The 26,197-nt window shown below is 58.1% G+C and overlaps 1 protein-coding gene across 7 annotated transcripts in view; it reads left to right on the forward strand.

Annotated features, from left to right (window-relative positions):
• NFATC1 (nuclear factor of activated T cells 1) overlaps positions 1–26,197 on the forward strand; it is a 135,413-nt gene that overhangs the window by 21,470 nt on the left and 87,746 nt on the right. For all 7 annotated transcript variants that reach the window (XM_024235818.3, XM_024235815.3, XM_063716968.1 and 4 more), the window contains one exon: positions 17,530–17,689. In XM_024235818.3, coding sequence (XP_024091586.1) covers positions 17,530–17,689 — 160 coding nt within the window. The remainder of the gene's footprint in view (positions 1–17,529; positions 17,690–26,197) is intronic.

Here is a 26,197-nt window from a genome sequence, read left to right on the forward strand (position 1 = left end):
TCCTGACTCAGCCTCCCGAGTAGCTGGGCCTACAGGAGCCCGCCACTGCGCCCGGCTAATTTTTTGTATTTTTAGTAGAGATGGGGTTTCACCATGTTAGCCAGGATGGTCTCGATCTCCTGACCTTGTGATCCACCCGCCTCGGCCTCCCAAAGTGCTAGGATTACAGGCATGAGCCACCGCGCCTGGCCCTTGAATTCAATTTCTACACATGAAACATTGCCTCTTAGAACTGAATGTTTAAAAAGAATTTCTAAGGGGTGAGATAAAGGAAAAGAATTTCTAAGGGGCGAGATAGGCTAATGAACAATGTTTACTTAGAGTCTTGCTTCGTTTCAATGATCAGAAATAGCTGCTAGGTTGGTGCAATAATGTATATTCAAATCTCTTGGCCGGGCGCAGTGGCTCATGCCTGTAATCCCAGCACTTTGGGAGGCCGAGGCAGGTGGATCACCTGAAGTCAGGAGTTCAAGACCAGCCTGGCCAAATTGGTGAAACCCCATCTCTACTAAAAGTACACAAATTAGCTGGGTGTGGTGGTGGGCGCCTGTAATCCAGCTACTCAGAAGGCGGAGGCAGGTGAATCATTTGAACCCAGGAGGCGGAGGTTGCAGTGAGCTGAGGTCGTGCCACTGCACTCCAGCCTGGGCGAGAGGAGCGAGACTGTCTCAAAACAAACAAACAAAACCCGTTTATTTCAGACATTAAGTTTTGGGCTGCAATATTGAAGATTGTAGCAATATCAGTCACTTTTCTGCTATGCATAGTACTAGTTTCGAAAGGTCTGAGAAAACTTTCACTCTCTTGCGTTTCATTAAGTTATCTGAAAGTTTCACAGTTTATCACAATTTGGAATAAAATCAGATAACCCCCAGCGTGGTAACAGGTGGACTCTGTCTTCTCTTTCGCAGACACGAGTCCTCTGCCAGGCTCAGTAGCGATCCTACTGCATTTGAATGCCCTTTGCTCTTGTGGCTCTGGTATCTGAGGGGTTCGGGCCCCGGCAGTGTTGGGGGAACAGTGCAGGCTTTCGAGGGCTCCCAGGCCCTGTAGTGGGGCCGTCTCTGGGCTCTGGAGCCGGACTGTCCAGACCTCCATATCCCCGGGCGCTGGTGGGCCCTTTGGGGTGATGGTGAACATAGTTTCTAAGGCATTGTACCGAACCCCAGCATAGCAGGACATGTAAGGTGGTAGCTGTGGGGTCTTCCCCGAGCTTTCCACTGCCATCACCTCCTGGGAAGACGGTTAGCAAAGAAGCCGAGGGTGTCGAGTTGCCCCATGGTTTGTAAAACGCTGGCATGGGCTGGAACGGCTCAGGACTGACTTCCACTGCATCTCCCTGTAAGCCCCTTCCTTTCTGGGGAGAGAAGCCCCCCCACAACCCACAGCCAGCCTCGAAGCCACGTCGCCCTGGCTCTGGTTCCCGCTACGCCTTGCTAGGGAGTCCCCCCGACAACCTGTCCTGCTGTTTCCTGCTGTTTTGGGAGCTAGACAGGCCTCAGCTGGCCTCCTGGCTGCTGGCATGGGTGTCAGGCCCTGGGGAGTCTCCAGTCCCTCCTGTGGGTGCTGGGCTGGGCTGGCTCTGAAGGGTCTTGAAGAACGTGGCCACGTGCCTCCCTGGCATTCGCAGTGGTGGCTCTGGAGCTTGCGTTTGGCTGAGCAGGACAGCAGGTGACTCGTGCAAGCCAGACGGTCCCCAGGAAGCCCTCAGCTGTGGTGGGAGATGGGAGATGGGCTATGGCAGGAGACGGGCTGTGGTGGGAGATGGGAAATGGGCTATGGCGGGAGACGGGCTATGGTGGGAGATGGGAGATGGGCTATGGCAGGAGACAGGCTGTGGTGGGAGATGGGAGATGGGCTATGGCGGGAGACGGGCTGTGGTGGGAGATGGGAGATGGGCTATACCGGGAGATGGGCTGTGGCAGGAGATGGGCTATGGCTGGGCCTGTCCTCTGCAGTGCTGTGGATGCGTCCTACTCAGGAGCTGCCTACCCAGTTTCATTGCGATGTTGGAATCCGCCCTTGGTCCCTGCTGCCGTGGGGTGAGGGGAGCCCCCGGCACCCTGCCTTCTTCCTCCCCTTCCTGTGGGTCTGCAGGACTAGGGGTGTTGATGGAGACTGTGGGGTCAAGGGAGCCAGCAGTTCCGTTGTGTGATGGCGGGAAGAATCCGCGTGCTGCCCCACCGTGCCTTGCGACGCTCTGCGGTGGGGAGCTGTTGGGTCACAGTCAGGCGCTTAACGGCCACCCGACTGTGGACGCAGCTGAGGCCACTTGCCCAGGGCCGCCCAGTCACAACCAACAGAACTGGACTCTGCCATGATGAGCAGACTCCACAGCCTGCACCCCAGACTCCACGTGTGCTGGGACCCCGACTCCCAGAAGACCTGGCGAGCTCAGCCCTCTTGTCACGAGGCCTGTATGGCGTGGGGGCAGGTGTCACGGGGACCCTCGGCCTGGACTGGCCTTCTGCTCTCGTCACCAAGATGTGGAGCCTTCTGGGGTCAGAGCCCAGTCGAGGGGCTTTACGCAGCCCGTGGCGTCCTTGGAGCCGCAGCTCCCTGGAGAAGGCACTGCGTCTGCCAGCCTCTGCTGGTGAGGGGCTCAGAGTTAAGAAGATCATGCCTCCTGATTGCACGAGCAACCTGGTCTTGGTTCATTTGCTCCTTCTTGAGCCGCTTCGGTAGCATTTGGCAGCCCACGGCTTTCTATCTGCATTGTTTAGTTTGTTTCTGCTGTTATGGAGTTCACAGCTGACACTTGGAGGGTGGGGTTTGCAACACCAGTTTCTGATGGGAAGGACTGGTGTGAGGGTGCAAGGAGGCTGCGGAGGCCGAGGGCCTGTGCGTTCTCCCAGGCGTGTGTGGAAGGGCTGGGGCATCTTCTCCCTGGTCCTTCTCAGTGTTACTCTATCCATGTCTGTTGTTAGCCATGAGGAGGAGAAGGCGCTCTGTTCCTGGAAAGGATAAAACAACGTGGCTTTTTGCTCAGATTTTTTTTTTTTTTTTTTTGAGCCAGGGTCTTGCTCTGTTGTCCAGGCTGGAGTGCAAGGTGTCATCACAGCTCACTGCAGCCTCGACCTCCTGGGCTCGGGTGACCCTCCCGCCTCAGCCTACCGAGTAGCTGGGACCACAGACATGTGGCACCCCACCTGGCTAATTGTTTATGTTTTGTAGAGACAGAGTCTTGCCATGTTGTCCAGGGCTGGTCTGGAACTCCTGGCCTGAGGCAATCCTCCCGACTTGTTCTCTCAAAGTGCTGGCATTGCAGGTGTGAGCCAGAGTTTTAAAGTCAGATCATTGAGATCTGAAGTGTTGCTCCGTCTCACCGAAGACCGAGTGCCCGGGAGCCCCCCTAGGAGGGCCGGCACCTGCCCGGGAGCCCCCCTAGGAGGGCCGGCACCTGCCCGGGAGCCCCCCTAGGAGGGCCGGCACCTGCCCGGGAGCCCCCCTAGGAGGGCCGGCACCTGCCCGGGAGCCCCCCTAGGAGGGCTGGCACCTGCCTGGTTGCCTCAGATGCCCCCGTGGAGACAGCGTGGGGGCGGCAGGGAGCTGGAAACATTCACAGATTCCCAATTTTGAGATTTCCTAAGCTGCCTGTGGTCCAGCTGGGAGGAAGTGTCTGGTCCTGATGTGCATCGGTGACCACAGACAAAACAGGATTTGCTCCTGTGCCAGTGTTGGCTTCTGAGCAGCAAGAAAGGTGGGCCTGGTGGTGGCACTCCAGCAGCCGGGCAGCCGCAGGGACTTCCTGCCTCGGGATTAAACCTGAGTCGGGAGTTGGAAGACAAGTTATTCACATTCAAAACTAGATCTTAAGTGCAAATTAATGTTTCTTGGATTCTTGAGCAAAATGTTTTCTACATTATGATGGGATTTTCTTTTTTATAAGTGCTTCTAGAATATCTCTGGAAGCTGGGTTAGACGCACAGGGATTAGTTGGCTTTTGGGAGACACAGTAGTTGTAAAGGCCACACTGGACGCCATGTGCACCCCCCAGGGTTTCCCATGTGAGACCATGTGGCCTGCATGCTGCGTTCCATCAGCACTGGGCTGTGCGACAGATGTGTTTCCAGGCGAGGTCGCTGCAGAGAGGAAGAGGGGGATGTGTTTCCAGGCAAGGTTGCTGCAGAGAGGAAGAGGGGTCGCGTTTTCAGGCGAGGTCGCTGCAGAGAGGAAGAGGGGGACGCGTTTCCAGGCGAGGTTGCTGTAGAGGGGAAGAGGAGGACGCGTTTCCAGGTGAGGTTGCTGCAGAGGGGAAGAGGGGGACGCATTTCCAGGCGAGGTTGCTGTAGAGGGGAAGAGGGGGACGTGTTTCCAGGCAAGGTCGCTGCAGAGAGGAAGAGGCGGATGCGTTTCCATGAGACGTCGCTGCAGAGGGGGAAGAGGCAGACAGGTTTCCAGGCAAGGTCGCTGCAGAGAGGAAGAGGAGGATGCGTTTCCAGGTGAGGTTGCTGCAGAGGGGAAGAGGGGGACACCTTTCCAGGTGACTTCGCTGCAGAGAGGAAGAGGGGGACGCATTTCCAGGTGATGTCGCTGCAGAGAGGAAGAGGCAGATGCATTTCCAGGCGAGGTCACTGTAGAGAGGAAGAGGGGGATGCATTTCCAGGGGACATCGCTACAGAGAGGAAGAGGGGGACGCGTTTCCAGAGACGTCGCTGCAGAGGGGAAGAGGGGGACGCGTTTCCAGGCGAGGTCACTGCAGAGAGGAAGAGGGGGACGCGTTTCCAGGCAGCATGGCTGCAGAGAGGAAGAGGAGGACGTGTTTCCAGGCGACGTCGCTGCAGAGAGGAAGAGGAGGACGCGTTTCCAGGCAGTGTCGCTGCAGAGGGCAAGAGGGGAATGCGTTTCCAGGTGACGTCGCTGCAGAGGGGAAGAGGTGGACGCATTTCCAGGCGACATCGCTGCAGAGAGGAAGAGGAAGACGCTTTTCCAGTCGACGTTGCTGCAGAGAGGAAGAGGGTGGGACGCATTTCCAGGAGACGTCGCTGAAGAGGGTCAGAGGGAGGCCCCTCCAGCAGGGCCACCTAGATGTTTGCTTTGCCCCGCGTGGAGTCATATACCAGGTACCCCCAAACCCACCTGCAGCTTGATTCTGCTCCTCAGGGCCAGAGGTTCTAGTTTATGGGAGGAGTGTTTTCTCACCAGAAACATGGAACCCACACACACTTCTACGCTGGAAGCCGTGATGTGTGTCAGGAACGTGTTCTGATGTTGGCGTGCAGAATCAGTATTGTGCCTTCGTCCCCTCTGACCCCCATCATGGCAGTTCTGAGGCTTGTGGGGCACCCCAGCTCCTCTCCCTCTGCACAGGCCGCTGTTCCCAGAACTCGAGGGTTCCCTGACACCAAGATGACATGTGGCACAGACCTGGAATCGCAAGGAAATGCCCGTCCTCCTCCCACGGGCAGACAGGTCGAGTGTGTTTCCAGAGACCGGGCCGTCCGTGGGGCAATAGCACCTAGATGACGTCTGCTTTCGCCTGGAGCTCTGGCTGCGAGGGGCGGTGCCGGGCAAGGGCCACCCCAGGGGTCTGGGAGCGCGGTGTCGGGCCTGTGGAGGTGGAGAGCAGGGATCAGCCTCTTTTTGTGGATGGGGAAATGGAGACACGTGGAAACTTCTAGGCATCAAGGGAAGGGTGAGAAGCTATCAAGCCTCCAGGTTTCGGTTCTGGACAGGTGCGGTGCAGGTATTGGAGCACTTTGGGCTCTGAGGTCCACGTGGCCCAGCGGCCTCCAGGAGTCAGCTGCGAGGCGGAGTCCCTGTCCACAAGCTGCATTGCAGGCACAGAGACCAGGAGAGGGCTGTGAAGCGACTCTGTGTTTACTGGGCTGAAGCAACAGCTCTTGGCAGTGCTGCCACCGAGGGCTGTGTCCTGTCCCCGTGGCGACATCACAGCTGAGCGCGAAGCTGGAAGCTTGGTGCTGGGTCTCCTCCGACCCTGAGGGCCAAGGATGCTCTGTAGCTCCAGGAGTCAGAGTCTGAGCATCCTTTGTTTTGACAACATTCAGGACAGGAGTCCTTGGAGAGTAACACATCCTTATTTTGAAAGATCCCTTTAGGTGATTTGAGAAACTGCTGTATTTGTTGTAGCTGCAAGTATTACCCGTGAATCACCTAGGCTGCTATTCAGTGAACATCCAGAATGCGGTCAGTTCTTGTGAAACCCCCATGTTTCCCGTAGGTCCAAGCTAAGAAGACTGAGTGAACTCTTAAGAGCTGAGCCAGGCCGTCTGGGCACCACCAGAAATGGAATCAGTTCTGTGACTGATCTGTGCCCCACCCCACATTAACTTGTGCAATATGACATTTCTGGTTTTGGTTTTTGTTTTATAAGCCATCCATGGCAAGTGCAGTCTGAGGCCTCCCACTGCCAAAACTTCCTCTGAGTAATGACAGATGGGCCCTGACCCTGGAGACGTCTGAGAAGGTGTTTGGGGTCCGGGAAGAGTCCACGTGTGCAGTGACTGGAACCTGTCCCTGGTGTGAACTTGGGGATGAGTGGGTGATGGGGGTGGCAGGGGCCTGGGGCACTTCCCCGCCTTCCGAACCTCACTGTTGCTCTCCAGCCACGAGAAGATGCGACGGCCCCCGGCTCCAGCAGCTACTGTCCTGGAGGGCAGGGGAGTGAGGGAGAGGGAGGGTGTACGGCATGGGGCCTGCTGCCTGGGGCGCTGGGATCCCACAGTGCGGCCCCGTTCCCTCTGCCCAGGGGCGCTGGGATCCCACAGCGAGGCCCGTTCCCTCTGCCCAGGGGCGCTGGGATCCCACAGCGAGGCCCGTTCCCTCTGCCCAGGGGCGCTGGGATCCCACAGGGAGGCCCCGTTCCTGCTGGCCAGCAGTGCTGGGATCCCACAGGGAGGCCCCGTTCCCACTGAGCTTGGGTTCCCAACGGGCTCCTTTTGCTTCCCAAGCACCGTCTCCCACCCTTGAGCTGCAAGGAATGTTTGGGAGCCATGGAAGGTGCTTTCTCCCATCCGTGTAGTTTTTCTGGGAGGGAGTAAGGCTGACATCAGGGGCTTTGTAGAAAGCGTGCTCTGGCCCACACGTTAACATTTGGCAGGAGGCCCACAGGGAGCTGTCAGCTCTGGGCAAGGGCTGGGGGCTGCCTCGGGGGCGGGGGTTCAGGGTCTTATGCTCAGCTTCTCATCCATCCGGGGCAGGGCAGATAGAGGGGTGGGGACAGTGCGGGGGGCTGCTGGGCCTGGGACGGCAGGGCCTGTGTCCAAAGCTGTTGCGAGGCTCATGAGATACAGGGGTGGACTTGGGAGGGTTGGGGCGCGTAGAGAGGGGATGACTTCAATTTTTCCAAAGAACAGGGGAGGGTCTGTGTCCTGTTTGTACTCCAGTCCCGTGTGGTGGAGCCGCGGGATGCCATCAGTTTTTATGAAATACCCAGATGTGTCCTTTAAAACAAAACCTTTGCACTCTGGCCTCACAGCCCAGATCCCACGCGCTCCCGGTCTGTGGCTTTGACTTTGGTTTGAGTTCCTGGGCTGGGCTTACCTGGCTGGCAGGGCCACAGCCGTGGCACTCCCTGTCTGGGGACGGAGGCTGTCTATGCACCCGGCCGCCCACCTTCTCGCCAAAAGTGGCATCCTGGGCCCCTCCCATGCGGACCCGGGATCTACTTGCCCGGCCTTGGGGTGGACAGACGAGGACAGCATATCCTGCCCCAGGGTCATTGCGCGTGGCCACGTCGGTCCTGGGAACTGGGTGGGCCGTGGGCCGCTGGTGCCTGCACCGCCATCCTGGTGGAAGGGGCTGGACCCAGGACTGCCTGGGACAAGAAACCAAGGCACAGATGGCTGCAGGGGCTGCCCCTGCATCCTGAGCCTCACCCGGCGGGCAGGAGGGCTGGTCTGGGTGTCCCCGTCTTTCTGATCCCACCCTGGCCCCAGTCACCTGCTTCTTGTCCACCGATTCCATCTTTCCTGCCGGCTTGTGAGGCCCATGCCTTCCTCTGGGCCACCTTCCCTCCCATGGGCACAGAGCTTGGGTCCCACGTGGAGAGGAGGCTCTGCCCGCAGCCTCAGAGTCAGGCGGCCTTGGCTTCAGGGAGGGGTGCACAGGAGCCAGCCCATTGGACAGGAGCCCGGGCCTCTGGGTGACCCCCCAGGGTGGGACAGCAGTGGTCCCAGGCCCCCTCCGACTCCTGAAATCCTGAGGTTGCCCGGGCCGCCGAGCCCTCCCCTGACTCCCCGGCCTGCTGGGCAGCATTTTGTGAAAGGCCTTGTCTTGGGTCATGGAAGAAAACCACGTGGTCTGTGGGGTCATCCCTGGGGCAGGCTGTGGGAGGGTGAAGGCTGCATCCAGCGGCCAGGCCCAGCCAGGGGTGGGGAATCATGTTGGGGGTGATGCACAGATGCCGCCGCACTATCACCGAGAAACGCGGCGTGTGCGGGCCCACCTGGCCTCTTTAGGCCGGGCTCTGGGCTGCCCTCCAGGAAGGCCGACCTCTCCTGGGCGGGCAGAACTTTCTCAGGGCCGAGTTCTGCCGGCACAGGTCAGGGGGCAAAGCTGGCCTCCAAGGGGCCCCTAACCGCTGGCCGCTGTGTGGTCTTGGGGCAGCTCCAGACACACAAGCCCAGAAGACCCAGAGGCTGCCTCACGTCAGAGAAATGCGCTGATCGTCTCTCTGTCTCTGTCTCTCCATCTGTGTCTCTGTCTCTCCGTCTCTGTCTCCCTGTCTCTGTCTCTGTCTCTGTCTCTCCATCTTTGTCTCTCTCCGTCTCTCCATCTCTCCGTCGCTGTCTCTCACCGTCTGTCTCTCCATCTCTGTCTCTCTCTCTCCATCTCTGTCTCTGTCTTTCTCTCTCTCTCTGTCTCTCTGTGTCTGTCTCTGTCTCCATCTCTGTCTGTGTCTGTCTCTGTCTCTGTCTCTGTTTCTCTGTCTCTCTCTGTCTCTTTGTCTGTCTCTGTCTTTCTCCATCTCTGTCTCTCCATCTCTCTCTCTCTCTGTCGCTCTGACTCTCTCTCTCTGTCTCTGCCTCTCTGTCTGTCTCTCCATCTCTGTCTCTGTGTCTGTCTCTCTCTCTGTCTCCATCTCTCTCCATCTCTGTCTCTCTCCGTCTCTGTTTCTCTCTCTGTCTCTCTCTGTCTCTGTCTCTCCATCTCTCTCCACCTGTCTCTTCATCTCTCTCTGTTGCTCTGTCTCTGTCTCTCTCTGTCTCTGCCTCTCTGTGTCTGTCTCTCCATCTCTGTCTCTCCATCTCTGTCTCTGTCTCTGTCTCTCTGTTTCTCTCTCTCTGTCTCTCTCCATCTCTGTCTCTCTCACCATCTGTCTTTCTCACTCTCTTTCTCTTTTAATTAAGGGAAAAACCCCCACACAACCAAATGGCTATGAGGCCTGTGGCTGCCGGCTGAGGAGAGGCTGCGAGAGGGCCCTGAAACCCTCGCCCTCCTTAAGCTGCTCCTGTCGAGTCCTGTGGGTGGGTGTGGCCCTGCGGAGTTCAGAGTCTGTCGCTTCGTCTGTCTTGAAACTGCAGGAGTCGTGAGCAGCCTTCACGGTTTTCACCTAAGCCACGAGCACGTACAGGCTTTAACCCTCGGAAAATCAGAATTAAAGGATTTTACCCAAACCACTTAAACGAAGGAACTGCCTCTGCTCTGGGCTTCCGCTGCAGAGGGCGCGATTCTGGGATTCTCATCGTTCACCGGCGGAGTGGGGGCGACTCATGAGGAGAGTGTTTTCAGATGCTGGGGACGTGGCCTTTCTAAGGGAGAGGGACATGGCGGGGCCTCAGGCTCAGCTCTTTGGAAACTGAAGCCCATTCACCAGGTGGGCGGGGGAGGAGCTGGGCAGAGGCTGAGACACAAGACCTGAGAGCAAAGTTTCTCATTTTTTTGGTGGTACAAATAACAAACACTGTTCACTGTAGACTTTTAAACACAGATAAACCACGATAAATGAGTCCCGCGCCAGCATGGCAGCTCACGCCTGGAATCCCTGCACTTTGGGAGGCCGAGGCGCCAGGATCGCTGGAGCCCAGGAGTTTGAGACCGCCCTGGGCAACATGGAGAGACCCCATCTCTACACAAAATATAAAAATTAGCCAGGTGTGGTGGTGCGCCTGTGGTCCCAGCTGCTCGGGAGGCTGACGTGGGAGGATCCCATGAGGCCACTGCACTCTAGCCTGGGCGACAGAGCGAGACCCTGTCTCAAAAAAAAGAATTCGATTGTCCTGCGATTTAGAATCAGACAGTGATCATTTCAGGGCATATCTTTTTTTTTTTTTTTCCTCCCCCTCTGTCCCAGCGCAGAGGGCATCTCTGTTGTGAGCTTTCGGCTGAAAAAAATCCCTCACGCTCTTCCCAGGCGAGGGAGACACAGGTTCAGGGGCATGAATGGCTCCTCCCGTGGAAAGGACTGTGTGGCCGGCTCCCCAGGCCATGGGGGCCACTGTCCTCCATGCCACATCCCACGCCGCTTCCACCCCAGCGTGAGGACAGCAGGACCTGAGCCACGAGCCACACTGCTGTGGGACCCGTGTCGGGACTCGCAGGGCCTGGCAGATGTTTCCGTTTGACCTGTGGGCTCACACTTGGCAGCTCTGGGCCCCCTGGTGTCCACCTGAACCCTCCATGGTAGCACCGTCGGCGGACCCCCAGAGGGGCGGCAAACACAGGAGTCCTGGGGAGTGTTGCTGGGGCGGGAAGCCCGGACCCTCCTGTGACTCAGCTGCAGCCTCTCTGGGTGTTGCTGCGGGTGTGGAGGTTGCATCTGGCTCAGTGAGAAGCATTTTTAAACTTGATTCTGCAGCAATTGCAGATTTGCGGGAAGTTGGGGGGAGGCAATGCCCCACATGGCCCCTGGGGCTGCCCCATGGCAGCCACTATGCCCTGGCCCCAGAAGGAGGATCCTGCCGGGAGCGCCTTGCATTTTGCCTAGTACCTTCTTAACTCTCCAGACTCAACAGGGTAGCCCTGCAGGAGCTCAGGATAAACAGGTCCTCGGCTTGAAGCCTGCTGGCATCGGTTGGGAATGGTGGGGGCTCCATGTCTGCAGCAGCCGAGGCAAAAGCTGTGGCCACATGAGCTGGGCTCTGGGTGCGGCTGTGGCCGTTGAGGAAGGAGCATGTCCTGGGTTCTTAGGTTAAATGCGTTTTGGCAGGGGGCCCGGGGCTGCGGCCCTTCGTGTCCCCACGTGTCTGGTGTCTCTGAAATCACAAGGTTTTACTTTATGGACTGTATGAAATAGACCCAGGGAAGGGGGACCAGTATTTGCCCAATTTGCCGGCATGTGCAACAGTGAACCTCCCTGGACGGCTGGCCTTGGTGCGGCGGGTGGGGGGGGTGCTGGACGGCTGGCCTTGGTGCGGCGGGTGGGGGGGGTGCTGGACGGCTGGCCTTGGTGCGGCGGGTGGGGGTTGAGGCTGGACGGCTGGCCTTGGTGCGGCGGGTGGGGGTTGAGGCTGGACGGCTGGCCTCGGTGCGGCGGGTGGGGGGGGTGCTGGACGGCTGGCCTTGGTGCGGCGGGTGGGGGTTGAGGCTGGACGGCTGGCCTTGGTGCGGCGGGTGGGGGTTGAGGCTGGACGGCTGGCCTTGGTGCGGCGGGTGGGGGTTGAGGCTGGACGGCTGGCCTGTGTGCAGTGGGTGGGGGGGGTGCTGGACGACTGGTCTCTGTGCAGTGGGTGGGGGGGTGCTGGACGACTGGTCTCTGTGCAGGGAGGGGGCTGGACAGCTGCCCTCTGTGCAGGGGTGGCGGGGAGCTGGATGGCTGGCCTCTGTGCGGTGGGTGTGGGGGGAGCTGGACGGCTGGCCTCTGTGGGGTGGGGGAGGCTAGATGGCTGGCCTCTGTGCAGTGGGTCAGGGAGGGGGGTGGCTAGACAGCTGGCCTCTGTGCGGTGGCAGGGCTGGACAGCTGGCCTCTGTGCAGTGGGTGCAGGGGGGTGCTGGACGGCTGGCCTGTATGTAGTGGGGGAGGCTGGATGGCTGGCCTCTGTGCAGTGGGTGGAGGGGGTGCTGGACGCCTGGCCTCTGTGCAGTGGGGGCTGGACGGCTGGCCTCTGTGCAGTGGGTGGGGGGGTGCTGGATGGCTGGCCTGTATGTAGTGGGGGAGGCTGGATGGCTGGCCTCTGTGCGGTGGGTAGGGGGGCCTGGACAGCTGGCCTCTGTGCGGTGCGGGGGCTGGCCTCGGGCCGGTGGGCAGGCTGGAAGGTCAGCCAGGCCCTGTGGTGTCTTTAGTGAGAAACAGGAAATAAATCAAGGGGATGTTGTAGAAATTTTACCGCTGCTGGTTTAGAAGTGTTTGTTTTTATTATTTGTACATAATGTGTTGTTTTCAGTCTTGCACTGGTGTTTTTAACTATCGTGTAAAGATGCAAACAGCAGGCCAGAAAACTGCCTTGATACATCACATTGGCAAAGACCAAGTGCACCCTGGACGCTGGTGGGTAAGCCGGACCCATCGGCAGCAGCCTTTGTGGCACCTCCAGGGAGCCTCACAATGCTCACGCCTCTGACCCGTGGTTCTGCGCTCAGGGCATGACCGGAGATGTGGCCTGGGAGTTGGTTGTGTGGATGTTCGTGTCGCCAGTGTTTATAACAACAGAGGAGGGGAACAGCCCACAGCCCGGCAGTACAGTGAGGATGGTCCTTGTGATAAATGGGATGCTGTGATTAAATTGTTTCTGAATAAGCTAAAATGCTCAAAATGTGATCTTTCTTTTATAAAAAGGCCAGGTATGGTGATACGTGCCTGTAACCCCAGCACTTTGGGAGGCTGAGGTGGGAGGATCCGTTGAGCCCAGGAGTTGGAGAATGCAGTGAGCTGTGATCGCACCACTGCCCTCGCAGCCTAGGCAGCAGAGCGAGGCCTTGTTTCTAAGAAATAAAAAGAGAAAAAGAAAAGACAAAGTACCAAACTATGTATCTCATTTTCTTAAGATGTATCATTTTGTAAAAATGCTTACAGAAATACACCCAGTGGGCTGGGCACAGAGGCTCACACCTGTAATCCCAGCACTTTGGGAGGCTGAAGTGGGCGGATCACCTGAGGTCAGGAGTTTGAGACCAGCCTGGCCAACATGGTGAAACTGTGTCTCTACTAAAAATACAAAAAATTAGCCAGTGCGGTGGTGGCCACCTGTACTCCCAGCTACTCTGGAGGCTGAGGCAGGAGTATTGCTTGAACCTAGGAGGCGGAGGCTGCAGTGAGCCGAGATGGCGCCACTGCACTCCAGCCTGGGCAACAGAGCGGGACTCCGTCTCAAAAAAAAAGAGAGAGAGAGAAACAGAGAAAAACACCCTTTGGCATCGGTCACTGTCCAGACCAGGTGGACGTTCATCGGTTACCATCCAGACCAGGTGGATGTTGGATGCAAATTTCACCCGAATTTTTTTTTTTAATTTTTTCAGTTGCGTTGAGTGTCACTTTTTTAAAAAATTGACTTACGTTGAAGACGAGTTTGAAGTTGTTGGAATTATTCTCAGTCCTGAGCTCAGGGCTTCAGCAAGCAAGTTGCCGTTCCGGGGGCTGGGCTGGTCAGAGACCCCCGACTGAAGCATGCCTGCCCGCGGCTGCCCCAGGCGTCGCCTCCCAGAAGGAAGCACGCAGAGTGGAGTGGAGTGGAGCGTGGGCAGCAGCGGTCCCGTCTCCGCAGCAGTGCAGGCTCCTTTCCCGCTCATTTGGGCTCTTTTGTCTGAACCAGAGACACAGATTTGTAGAGCTGCCAAATTCATGCTGAAAATTTCTAACCAAAACCAATCATCTTAATTGTCTGGATTATGATATTTATTTTGTAAACCATTCTTGCTGTAAGCCATGCACACACTGTGTCACTAAATCTGCAAATGATTCCAGAGCCAAATGCAGTCCTGCGTCGTGGCGTCGGGTCAACAGCGGACTTCACGTATGAGGGTTCTCATGAGATCGTGAGAGCATAGTTTTACTGCATCTTTTCCGTGCTTAAATGTGTTTAGATTCACAAACCGTGACCGCTGTGGGGCAGTCACCCACGGTGTTCAGCGCAGCCACACGCCGTGCAGAAGTGTACTGGGGAGCCGTGGGCCACTCCATGTGGCTGGGGTGTGCACTGGCCACACCGAGTCAGTTCACACGAGTTCCCACAACGACAAAATGGCCTAAGGATGCGTTTTTCAGAATGTGTCCCCGTCATAAAGTGACACGTGGCTGCGTTTACACAAACTTATTCTTATGTAATAGTCAGCTGCAGAGTGGTTTAGACTGCCTTATCTTTAGGAAGTGTGTCTGCCTTTAACCAGATCGGCAGTGGGGAGAGGCGGCTTTTCTTTTCTTCTTTCCTCCTCTCTCCTCTCTCTCGCTGTCTCTTCTCTGTCTCTTAACTTTCCTGGGAATCCGGTGAGCCCAGATTTTTTCACTGTGAATTTTGTTTTTGGTTTGTTTGTTTTGAGATGGAGTCTCACTCTGTTGCCCAGGCTGGATTGCAGTGGTGCAATTTCGGCTCACTACAGCCTCTGCCTCCCAGGTTCAAGCAATTCTCCTGCTTCACCCTCCTGAGTGGCTGGGATTACAGGCACTCGCCACCACGCCCAGCTGATTTTTGTATTTTTAGTGGAGACGGGGTTTCACCATGTGTTGGCCAGAATGGTCTTGATCTCCTAACCTCAGGTGATCTGTCTGCCTCAGCCTCCCAAAGTGCTGGGATTACAGGCATGAGCCACCACACCCGGCCGTGAATTTTGTTTTTCATTTGTTCCTTTTTGAATTCATAGCAAAAGATAGGTGCAGGGTGCCTGAGATGGGCACCGCCTCGCATCATCCGTGACTTTGTTTAGTGCCTGCCTGTCCAGGAGCGGGTGTGGCCACTGCAGAGGGGCCCTTCATTGCCCAGCCCTGCAGCTGCCCCTTCTCCCTTCCCCAGAAACTCGCAGCTGGCCCCGAGCTCTGTGCAGAGAAGCCTTTCTCTAGAGGCTCTTGTCCTTCCTGTATGGAGCCCTGGGTCCAGCTGCCTTTCCTTCTGCCTGGCAGCATTAGCTGATACTGGGCGTCCATGCTGATCACCTCACGTGGGAAACAGCTCTGACAGTACAGCCCGCGAATCCGCGTCTTGGAGATTCCTCTGTCAGGGAGGCTGTCGTGGCTGAGTTGGGGTCCAGCGGGCACCTGCAGGGCCCAAAACCCCACAGAGCGGAGGTGGGTGGTGAGCCTGCCAGGTGCATCTTTGGATAAATCCATTTCTGAGTTTTCAAATTACTATGAAGCTTCCAGTGTCATAAAATATGTAGTCTTGTTAAGGAACATTTTAGGTGTTTGTATTTTTAAAAATTACGTAGTCGATTCCATTCAAGCTGCCTCCTGGGCTTTTTCTCTTTAAACGAGTCTTTTATTCTGCCCATTGTTTCTAGTTTGTTTGTTTTGAGACAGAGTCTTGCCCTGTTGCCCAGGCTGAAGCACATGCGATCTTGGCTCACTGCCATCTCAACCTCCCCTGGCTCAGGCGATCTTCCCCGCTCAGCCTCCTGTGTGGCTGGGATCACAGATGTGCACCACCATGTCCTGCTCATGTTTTTATTTTTTGTTTTGTAGAGATGGGGTCTCGCCATGTTGTCCAGGCTGGTCTCGAACTCCTGAGCTCAAGTGATCTGTTCCCCTTGGCCTCCCAAAGTTTTGGGATTACAGGCGTGGGCCACTGTGACTGGCCTTGTTTTTTTTTGTTTTGTTTTGTTTTTTGTTGTTGTTCTTTTTTAGATGGAGTCTCGCTCTGTCGCCAAGGCTGGAGTGCTGTGGTGCAATCTCGGCTCATTGCAACCTCCGCCTCTTCCGTTCAAGCAATTCTCCTCCCTCAGCCTCCCGAGTAGCTGGGACTACAGGCCTCCGCCACCATGCCCGGCTAATTTTTGTATTTTTAGTAGAGACGGGGTTTCACTATGTTGGCCAGGATGGTCTCAATCTCCTGACCTCGTGATCCACCCTCCTCGGCCTCCCCGAGTGTTGGGGTTACAGGCGTGAGCCACCATGCCCGGCCTTTGTTTTGTTTTTAAGTCACTTTGGGTTCACAGTGTGTCCTGAGGTGTGGGGGCCTTCGGGAGGCTTGGGAGGCAGTTTCCTTGAACTTGCAGATGCCCCTGCTCTGAGCCTGCATTGCACGGAACCTGCCCTTCTCGAGAAGCTGCCCCGCATGTCCCATGTCTCTGTGGCTTATACTTAAAACTGACGTAGAATGATGGTCAGCAGCTCTAGGCAATAATTGAGTCCTGGCCAGAGGGGCTGGTTCCGAAGACGGGGAAGTCACAGGCCCTGTGTGGAGGGTGACCTCAGGAGCCCCGGCCCACGGTGCTCGGGGTGAGCCTGTGCGATAAGGACTGTCGGCGGGCCCTGGGTCTCTGCTCACACAGTGGTGAGGACGGTCGGCGGGCCCTGGGTCTCTGCCCACATAGCGGTGAGGACAGCCGTTGGGCCCTGGGCTGCCTCTGCCCATGCAGGGTCTTGCACCTGATCTGATGAGCAGTGCTGGTCCAGGGAGGGTCCCACCGCATACTCCGCCTGCCTTGGCCCCTGCAGTAGGCAGTGCTGGGGAGACAGACTGAGTGGGAGAGGAGGCTGGGCCAGGGCTGCAGCAGCCACAGAGCCTTGGCCCTCCCAGAAACAGACTCTGATGGCAGAGGCACTGGCCTCTTGCACGGGCTGGAAGGTGGTGCCTGTGTGGATGGTGGTGCACCAGGGCAGGCCACCCCCTAGATGCGAGAACCCCTTGGGTGCACCATGTGGCCCCCAGGAATGTTGAGACAGTCCGCCTGGGCTTCCTACAGAACACAGTTGGGAAGACACTCACGCCGAGGGCACGGGCAGGACCTCACCTTAGCCTTTCACGCCAAACATTCATCTCTTGAAAGGACAGGGGCCGTGGAGCCCCCAGCTGGGCTGTAGGCTCTGAGGACAGCCCCAGCACCTGTCACCCGCCAGGTCATGCAGCTCGTGTCCCTCTGTGCAAAGTAACCAACAGCCTCCCAAAGCCTTCACCGTCGTACCCCGCCCTGCTGCGTTTGCTCCCACTGCCCTCCATGGACGCCAGGTCCCTCCTCCTGGCCCTCAGTCAGGCCCTTCTGTTTGTCTTGCAGCAATCATGGAATTTGGGGGCTGGCAGTGCTGCGCACACCATGACTTCCAAACCCACCATTTTATAAAGGGCCCAGTCAGTCACCTGTCTTGACGGCAGCCACATAGCTGGTTCATAGCGAGGAGAGGTTTGAGCTTCCTGCTTCTTAGGCCACAGCTCGTACCTCTTAGATTTTAAAACAGATTTTCAATGAGTTCTAAAACCTGTCTTACTGGAGGGTTAAGTAACTGATAGAAGCCTGTCATGAAGGAAGAAAAGCGTGTTAACGTTGTGCTCGGAAAATGTTTCCGTCTTAGAGAACTGGCCAGGCCGTGGCCACAGGTCATGATGAGTAAGCACTGTGTTGACACAGGCTTGTCCATCTCCGAGTCAGGACGTGCCCTCGCTGATGAAGTGTCCACCCAAGATGGCGACGGGTGAGCACGGGCACGTGTGGCCCTGGCGAGGTCTGTGTGGTGCTGAACGCCTCCTCTGCTCTGTTCCCTTCCAGCCCGACCCTGCCCGCCCTGGACTGGCAGCTGCCGTCCCACTCAGGCCCGTATGAGCTTCGGATTGAGGTGCAGCCCAAGTCCCACCACCGAGCCCACTACGAGACAGAGGGCAGCCGGGGGGCCGTGAAGGCGTCAGCCGGAGGACACCCCATTGTGCAGGTAGGCACTGCGGCCAGACTCGCACGTCACTTGGTGCTTTTTTGGTCCAAAAGTAACTTTGGAGCCACAGCTAACTGTGCTTAGACTCTCCCAGCCAGGCCAGCTGAATGCTCTGTCATGGTTAGTCCCGGGTGGCTGCTCACCGCCTCTGAGATGGAATGGGAGCATGCCACAGCTCCTCCTGCTTCCACACGTGCAGGCCCTCTCTCATTGTTTTCAGATTTGCCCAAGGCAGCTCTCGTGTCCATGGATGCTGCCTGTGGTGTGGATGTTTTGGGGGTTGATTCTCCCCTCTCTAAAGCCTCTGAACTTGGAGGCAGGGGTTCTCATCAGCAGCACCAGCCTCGCCTGGTGGGGGGGCCCTCAGAAATGCAGGTTCTGTGGCCCACCCAGGCCTGCAGAATTCCATACTCTGGGCTTGGGTGCTGGGGGGCACCAGGGCTCAAGGTGCTCCCCGAGGAGAGGAGGAGTGGCTTCCAGAGTGGGCCTGGGCCTGGCAGCCACATCCCTGCCGGGGTGGGCCTGGGCCTGGCAACTCTGCAGCCGTGTCCCTGCTGGGGTGGGCCTGACTCCCTGAGCAACCCTGCAGCCATGTCCCTGCCGGGATGGGCCTCACTCCCTGAGCACCGCTGCAGCCGTGTCCCTGCCAGGATGGGCCTGACTCCCTGGACAACCTTGCAAGCTGCATCCCTGCCAGGGTGGGCCTGGGCCTGGGCCTGGCAACCTTGCAGTCACCTCCCTGCCGGGGTGGGCCTGAGTCCCTGAGCAGCCCTGCAACCGCATCCCTGCTGGGGTGGGCCTGACTCCCTGGGTTCTGGTGTGGCTTCCTCACCTTCCTCACACCCTGGGGGAAAGCCATGTGGAGTTAGGCTGTCCAGGGAGGTGTGTAATGACCGCGCCGGGGACAGGCAGCGTCTGCACAGAGCCATGCTCCCTCTGCACCCCAGGTGTTGATGTGGATCCCGGGTAGCCATGGGTGTTGGCATTTTCTTCGTCCCACCTGTTACCTCGTCAGCTGTAGGCCCCAGGCCCTGGATCCGCTGCTTTGGCAGCCACAGAGCGGCAAGTGTGTCTGGCCCCAGGGCTCCAGGCTACGCGGCAGCACAGAGGATGTTTTCCTAGCACACCCCAACAGCAAAAAACTGGGTGCCCTGGCCCCGTTATTTAGGGAATGATGCAAGCCGGAAGAGGTGTTCAGCAGAGTGCCTCGTGTTTTTATTTTCTTCCATTTAGATAAATAGTGGAGAGAAGGTGGCCGCAGGGACAAATGGCTGTTTGCCAACGCAACAGCCGGCGGCAGGGAATTAGTGGGCAGGGCTCTGGGGTGAGGCGTTTTTGCCAGCACTTGCAGATGATGTTAATGTGATGTTTGTGGCCTGTGTGCTTGATGCCAATTAGTACCTACCTTGTCGGTGCTTGAAGCAAGGAAATGCGGGAGACACCTGAGTGCACAGTGGCCCGTTTGACATTTAAAGTCTCCACCCTCCCAGGTGGGAAAGGTCAGACAGCGCTGCGCCACGCTCCGTCACTGCAGGCCTGCACCTCCCCATCCCTGCCTCGGTTTTTACTGACCGAAAGCTTGTTATTGCTCAGTGGGAAGGATATTAGATAGGACAAGAAATGAGGCTGTGAAAGAAGTGGAAATAAAGCAATAGAGAAATAATGGCCCAGTCCACCCTATTTGTTGTAAAGTATATCGGTGAGGGGCACTGGCCGTCGCCCTTTTCACCGTGTCCGGATGAGGGGCGGGTGTAGGAATCGAGGCTGTTATTTGGAGGGTAAAGCAGGACCATGAGTGTGGAGAGAGCTCTGAGGTTTTTGTTTTGTTTTTTGGTTTTTGGTTTTTGGTTTTGTTTTGTTTTTTTTCTTTTGAGATGGAGTCTCGCTCTCGGGCTGGAGTGCAGTGGTGCGATCTTAGCTCACTGCAACCTCTGTCTCCTGGGTTCAAGTGATTCTCCTGCCTCAGCCTCCCGAGTAGCTGGGACTACAGGCAGCCCTGGGTTTTAATGGATGTATTTTCACCTGCCTGTGAATAACGCCGGTGCCTGGTGTCACCCGTCTCTGCGGACACAGCTCAGTGCTTGGGTACTCTCCCTGCATCTTCTGGAATCTTCTGGAATCCCGTCTCTAGTTCTGCCGTCTGGGTGTCTTGGGCTGAGGGTGCAGAAATCTATCAATACAGATGCCACTGAGAGGATCGAGGTGTTCTGGAGGACTCAGGAAACTTGAAACAGTAATTAAAAATATCTTTAAAATGTACCCTCAACAATTATTCCAAATCAAGTGGCCCGTGTGTGCGCAGCAGCGAAACGGGAGAGGCTGGCTCTGTGTTTCCACAGAAGGAGCCCTTTCCGTTGAAACGTGGGAGAAAACGGTCCCCTGCAGGGAAAACGTCAGGAGCTGTCAGCATATCTCATTTGTAGAAATTAGTAATTTAAAGAGTTTTCTGATGTATCTGTGGCAGAGTGGATTTATGTCTCTGCAAGTGTGAGGTAAAAGCAGCTAAAAAGAGGGGGTTTTGGGGGTTAGTTTTCTCTTTCAGTTGGTGGACCACAAATTGGATAAAAATAGAATTTGTGCATAATTAAAAAACAAACGAGAATAGAAAGCTCTCAGTTGCCGTGGAAGCTCCTCGTAACCGCAGACGTGCCCTCGGTGCCGTTGGGTTATTTTAGCACATCCTTTGACGCAGCCCCTTTCCCGCTTTCCAGAAACGAGGCTCATCGCACTGGCCTGGGGGCGCGAGGACGAGGCCGTGGGTGGTGGGCGCTGCGGGCGGCTGGTCAGGGCCACTGGGAGCCACTGGGAACAACTGGCGTGGGAGTTTCCTGCATTTGAGAAATGCTGTGAATCGTTGTGAATCGTTGTGAATCGTCTGTCTGCTGCATCTCAAAAAGCTTGTCCATAAAATTAAAGCTCGCTGTCTCCTGCAGTGCAGCTGAGCCCTGGAGGGTGGCGGGGGCCCAGGGCATGTGGGTGTCAGCTCTCGCGGTCAGGGGCACACTGTGCCCCCGCGCCCGGCGTCCTCGTCCTCTCGCACCCGGTGTCTCCGTCCTCCCGCGTCCGGTGTCTTCCCGCGTCTGGTGTCCTCGTCCTCCCGCTCCCGCTGTTTGCGTCCTCCCGCGCCTGGCGTCCCCGTCCTCTCCATCCCCATGTGTTTCGCAGTTGGGAAGTGAAGCACGTGAGCAGAATGCAGCACCTTCTCTCCAGGAAGCATTCGGGGCGTGGACCCCGGGTTAGGAAAGGGTGTTTGCTCCTCCGGACAGGTGCTCGCTCTTACTTGTGGGTGCTGAGGGGCGTGAGGGGGGGCCGGCATCCGGGTACCTGTGGGCGCTGAGGGGCGTGAGGGACCCCGGCATCCGGGTACCTGTGGGCGCTGAGAGGCGTGAGGGGCGGCCGGCATCCGGGTACCTGTGGGCGCTGAGGGGCGTGAGGGGCGGCCGGCATCCGGGTACCTGTGGACGCTGAGGGGCGGGAGGGACCCTGGCATTCGGGTATCTGTGGGCCCTGAGGGGCGGGAGGGACCCCGGCATCCGGGTACCTGTGGGCGCTGAGAGGCGTGAGGGGCGGCCGGCATCCGGGTACCTGTGGGCGCTGAGGGGCGTGAGGGGCGGCCGGCATCCGGGTACCTGTGGACGCTGAGGGGCGGGAGGGACCCTGGCATTCGGGTACCTGTGGGCGCTGAGGGGCGTGAGGGACCCCGGCATCCGGGTACCTGTGGGCGCTGAGAGGCGTGAGGAGCGGCCGGCATCCGGGTACCTGTGGGCGCTGAGGGGCGGGAGGGGCGGCCGGCATCCGGGTACCTGTGGGCGCTGAGGGGCGTGAGGGGCGGCCGGCATCCGGGTACCTGTGGGCGCTGAGGGGCGGGAGGGGCGGCCGGCATCCGGGTACCTGTGGGCGCTGAGGGGCGGGAGGGGCGGCCGGCATCCGGGTACCTGTGGGCGCTGAGGGGCGTGAGGGGCGGCCGGCATCCGGGTACCTGTGGGCGCTGAGGGGCGGGAGGGACCCCGGCATTCGGGTACCTGTGGGCGCTGAGGGGCGTGAGGGGCGGCCGGCATCCGGGGGTCCCCCCATTTAGGGCCTTTTCTTCAGAGGGAAGGAGGCCAGCCCCCTCCAGTGAGCACTGAGCGTGCCCCCTGCCGTCTCTGTGGGGATGTCATTGTTCCCACGCTGGGGAGAGACCACCCCAGGCCAGCCCCTATTCTTGTGGCCACATTGCCATGATCACACCGTCCGCACCCTGAGGCCACCCCCATTACGGCTGCCATGGCGCTAAAAACACCAGCATCAAAGGAACAGGGCCGTGGTTTAGCCTGGAAGAGCGGGGCCCTGGAGCCGTCGGCGAGGGGGTCTGGGTGGTTCAGGATGGCCGGCAGCCCCTGGTGGACGTGGTCCCTGCAGGGTCTGGTGGGACCTCGGCCATGGTGATGGGTGCGCCCCCTCTGCAGGGTGGGGCCTGCGGGTAAGGACAGTCCTGCCCCCTGTGTGTGTGAGGGGGACAGTGGAGAGAGGGGTCTGGCGTGGGCCTCCCTGCTCCTGGGAAACCAAGGATGAAGACGCCTGTTTAGGACTCACCTTGCCCTGGTAGAACCAGTGACTCAGACAGAGCCTCCCAGAGGCTTCTGGCCAGGCAGGGAGTGACCAGCAGCCCAGCCAGCCTCAGCTCCTGCCCACACAGCCCCCTTGTCACTGGCGCCTCCTGCCCCTGCTCCAGCACCTTGGCCGCCAGTTCTCGGGGGGCCGGTCTGGATCTGCCGATGCTGGGACCTGGCCAGGCCGCTGGTTGTAGGGGAGGCTGAGGGGGCGTCCGCCTGCTGTCTGCTTCTCACCAGCATTTCCAGCGAGGCATGAAAGTGATGCGCGGCAGATGTTTCCCTCTGGCCTCAGCTCTCCCCCAAATCCCGGCTCACACTGAGTGTCCTGATGGTGGCACCTTGGGCAGCCGCCACCCTCTGCCCTCTGCCCTGACGGCAGGTTCTGCCTGAGGGTGAGAGTCTCTCTGTACACACAGTCTCCTCACCCTGGAGGGCCTGTTCTGCTCTCAACGAAGCTGGAACCGGGAGTTCGCGAGTGCTCTGGGTGGCTGCTGGCTTTTCTTCTTGTCTCACCTCCTCATCCGCACACAGCCTCTGCCCTCAGTCCTGCTCACCTCAGTATGTAGGCAGCCGGCATCAGGATTGTCTGGGGTGAGACAGGCAGTGTTCTTCCCCTTCTCTGGCCAGGGAGGGCAGAAAGCAACGACACAGCCATTGAGGCCTTTTCGTGCAACTCATTGCCTTTCTGGGTGTGAAGGTGGAGGCTGGTCCTCCACCTGCGTGTTGCCCATCGGGGGGACTGTGGTCCTGGAGGAGACCTGGGGTCCGGCTCCCCGCTCCCTCCGAGGAGGCGCTGAGCAGCGTGAGCAGCGCCCGCCCTGGTCACTCTGCCTTGCTTTCCTCCTCTCTGTTTCTGATTGTGCCTCCTTCCTTCCATCCTGCCCTCTTTGCCATGGCCTGCAGCCTCCTCGCCCAATGTGTTCCTCGCCCAAGGAGTCACCCCGTCCTTGGCCTGCGTCCTCCACTGCTCGTGGCAGCTACACTCTGCCAGAGGCGGCCGGGAAGGGCCCAGGGCCCTGAGAAGATGTCTTTGCAGCACGTCCCCGGCCCTTGGCTCCCACCTCCATGGCACCCACCATCCCGCGGGGGCACGTGGACCTCTGTGGGATGTAGCCTGACCTCTGACCCAGGGGTCAAATAACTCAGGTCTGTTTACCAAGTCACCAAAATAACCTGCCCGATAGCATCTCACCCATCACACAGGAGGCTGGGCTCATGTGAATAATTAATAGGTCACTGGAACGTGAAATGAGAAGCCTCGGCCCGTTCTGAAACAGCATTTTAGGTTTGCAGCTTGTAATATTGTCAGTTAGGAGAGGGGCCAACTGAGTCCGTAAAGAAGTGAGGGCAGGTGGTCTGGGATCCTGCCTCAGCCGCACGGGTGAGAGGGGCGGGTGGGTCAGGCGAGGACCCACAGTCGGGAGGCCAGACTGGCCCCAGGGAGGGCTCCCGGCCATATCCCAAGCTCAGGACGCAGGGTGGGGCAGGCCCGCTGGTGCCCACAGTGGCCTTGGTGGGCCTCTCCTTCCGTCGCCCAGCTCGTAGGTCAACTTTGCTCCCGTAGATCCATAACAGATGTTTTTTCTGTCATGTAAGAAACTTGACAGCTGAAGACCAAGGAGTGGAGCCTCCCGTGAAGCAGCTCTTCTTTTCCGGTTGTTAAAATGCGCATTCAGCTGGCGGTTCTAATTCTCACTTTGTGTGGTACCTTCAGCTGGCAGGGGCTCGGGGAGTGTTCAGTACTGTGAGGAGCAGGTTCCTGAGAGCCTGTGAATACTGTGGACAGATGACCACAGCACGCACTATTCCACGCAGGGCCTCATCCACGCTTTCTTAAGTGGTTTGCCACACACAGGAGCTCCTGGTTCTCCATGTGCCCTGCCAGGCAGGGCTGTTAAACTGGAAAGCCGGGGAGGGACGTCACTGGGACACATTGTTATCTGATCAGAGCTCCGAGGCCCCACCAGGAGCTGTGCTATTGCAGAACCTCAAACAGCAGCCACTCCGGCCCCGCCCCAGGAGCCACGCAGAGGCCCACGCACGGGGAGGACGCCATGGGGTGGAAACTAAAGTGCAGGTCTGACCACAAAACCACACGCCACAGCACCGCTGCTGCCAAACGCTGGAGGCCTGCAGGAGGCACGGATTAATTTTTTATGAGTCTGCCTTGGAACCTAGACAACAGCCCTCTCCTCTTTCAGCAAAATTTCAGGGCGAATGACCGTCACTTCCCTGGACTGCCAAGTGCATAAACGCACAGGGAATTTCCTAGTTCCACATAACGCTGTTGTTCCCGCAGCCCACGCGGCTGGGAGAGCAGACATGGTTGCCGTCGGGCTGTGTCTGTTTTCCCAGGAGCAAGAACTCTCAGAAGCACAGTGTTGAAGCCTGAGCCACCCCCTGAGATACGTTGTCAGCTTTTATGATGAATGAGGATTCACCATTTATTTCTCCCCTAAAGCAAAGCCCACGGGCTCTGTCTTGAGCGATGGGGACAGATGCTCAGTGCTGCTGGGAAGGTGTTCACGGGGCAGATTTGCTGTGTCAGGAGACCAACGTGGAATGAGGTCGGCCCAGCCAGTCACTGCTTAAAACAGTAATGACAATATTTGAGAAAATGGGTGGAATTTTGTGGAGATTTACTGGCACGGGGAAGGCGGGTGGCCTCTGGCAGGTCTGCGACACTGACTTCTAACTACCCGTTCCACAGCTCCACTGCCTGGAAAAACTGGCAAAAATGTGGCCTGGGTCTCCTGACAGGCCTGGCCACTAGAGTAGGGGGTGTGCAGCTGAGACAGGAAATACGAGGCGCGTGAGTGTCCCCAAGCCCAGATCCTCAGCCTCCATCTCCTGACAGGCCTGGCCTATGGAGTAGGGGGTGTGCAGCTGAGACAGGAAATGCGAGGTGCGTGAGCATCCCCAAGCCCAGATCCTCAGCCTCCAAAATCTTCTATTAGTAATTTCAGAGTTTTGGCTTCTTGGTGCTTTGGGGAAATTTAAGATGACACGTGGGCTCTGGCATGGCCGCTGCTAGTGACCTCTCCTAATAGCGCAGAAGAGCCTCCCGGGAGGCTTTCCTAGGTAGAGAGGGGTCTGCACGCCCACTGGAACACGCTCTATCCCAGCCTCATAAAACCCATATTTGGTGCAGGTGGGACAGGAGGGGTGGACACATCACCTGGAGACCACATGAGAAGCGGCCACCTGCGGCAGTGATCACCCCATGGGGAGGCGGCGCCCTGGCGGCTCTCGTGTGGGGCCTGGTCCTTCCTCGCTGCCTGAGCAATGGGCCCTGCTTCCCTGCAAACACTGTGGTGCCCCTGGGCCACACCCAGCAGGTGTCCAGTGACCGCGGGTGGTGTTGGCCATGGCAGGTCCCTGCCCATTTCTCCAAGGACCTGGGGCTGTGACCCAGCTGGGTTCTCCCGGGAAGGAGCCGCCACTGGCTGCACTGCCCAGTGCCGAGGGTGGCAGCCATTTCTGAAGCCTCCCAGGTTTGTGCCCTGCTGTGTCTGACCAGCTCTGGAGTGCAGGGTCTGTGTGTCAGTGCCGGTTCTAAGAGGAACGAGACGTGGTTTCAGAGACACTCCTCTTCTCTGAGGAGCTGCTGGGCAGGACGGCTGCTTGCTTTCTTTGTCTGTGATGTTGGTGGCTGTTCCTTGCCCAGGCCCTGCCCAGGCCAGATGTGGGAGTGGCGGCTGGGAGCACCCATGGGCGTGTGCCCGTCTGGGCCGGGCTCCTGTCCGTGGACCTGCCTCAAGCCACACCTCCCTCCTCCAGGGAGGACACCGGGCCTTGTCTGTGGACAGAGGCGCTTTGCTGGGAACAGCACAGACGGCCCCTGCGCCCTGCGGAGCCGAGACGCACCATCATACACACTTGGAGCACATAGATTGACCAGGTCTCCCCCTGC

This window comes from Pongo abelii, chromosome 17 (genome assembly GCF_028885655.2).
Source record: "Pongo abelii isolate AG06213 chromosome 17, NHGRI_mPonAbe1-v2.0_pri, whole genome shotgun sequence".
Lineage (NCBI taxonomy): Eukaryota > Metazoa > Chordata > Mammalia > Primates > Hominidae > Pongo > Pongo abelii.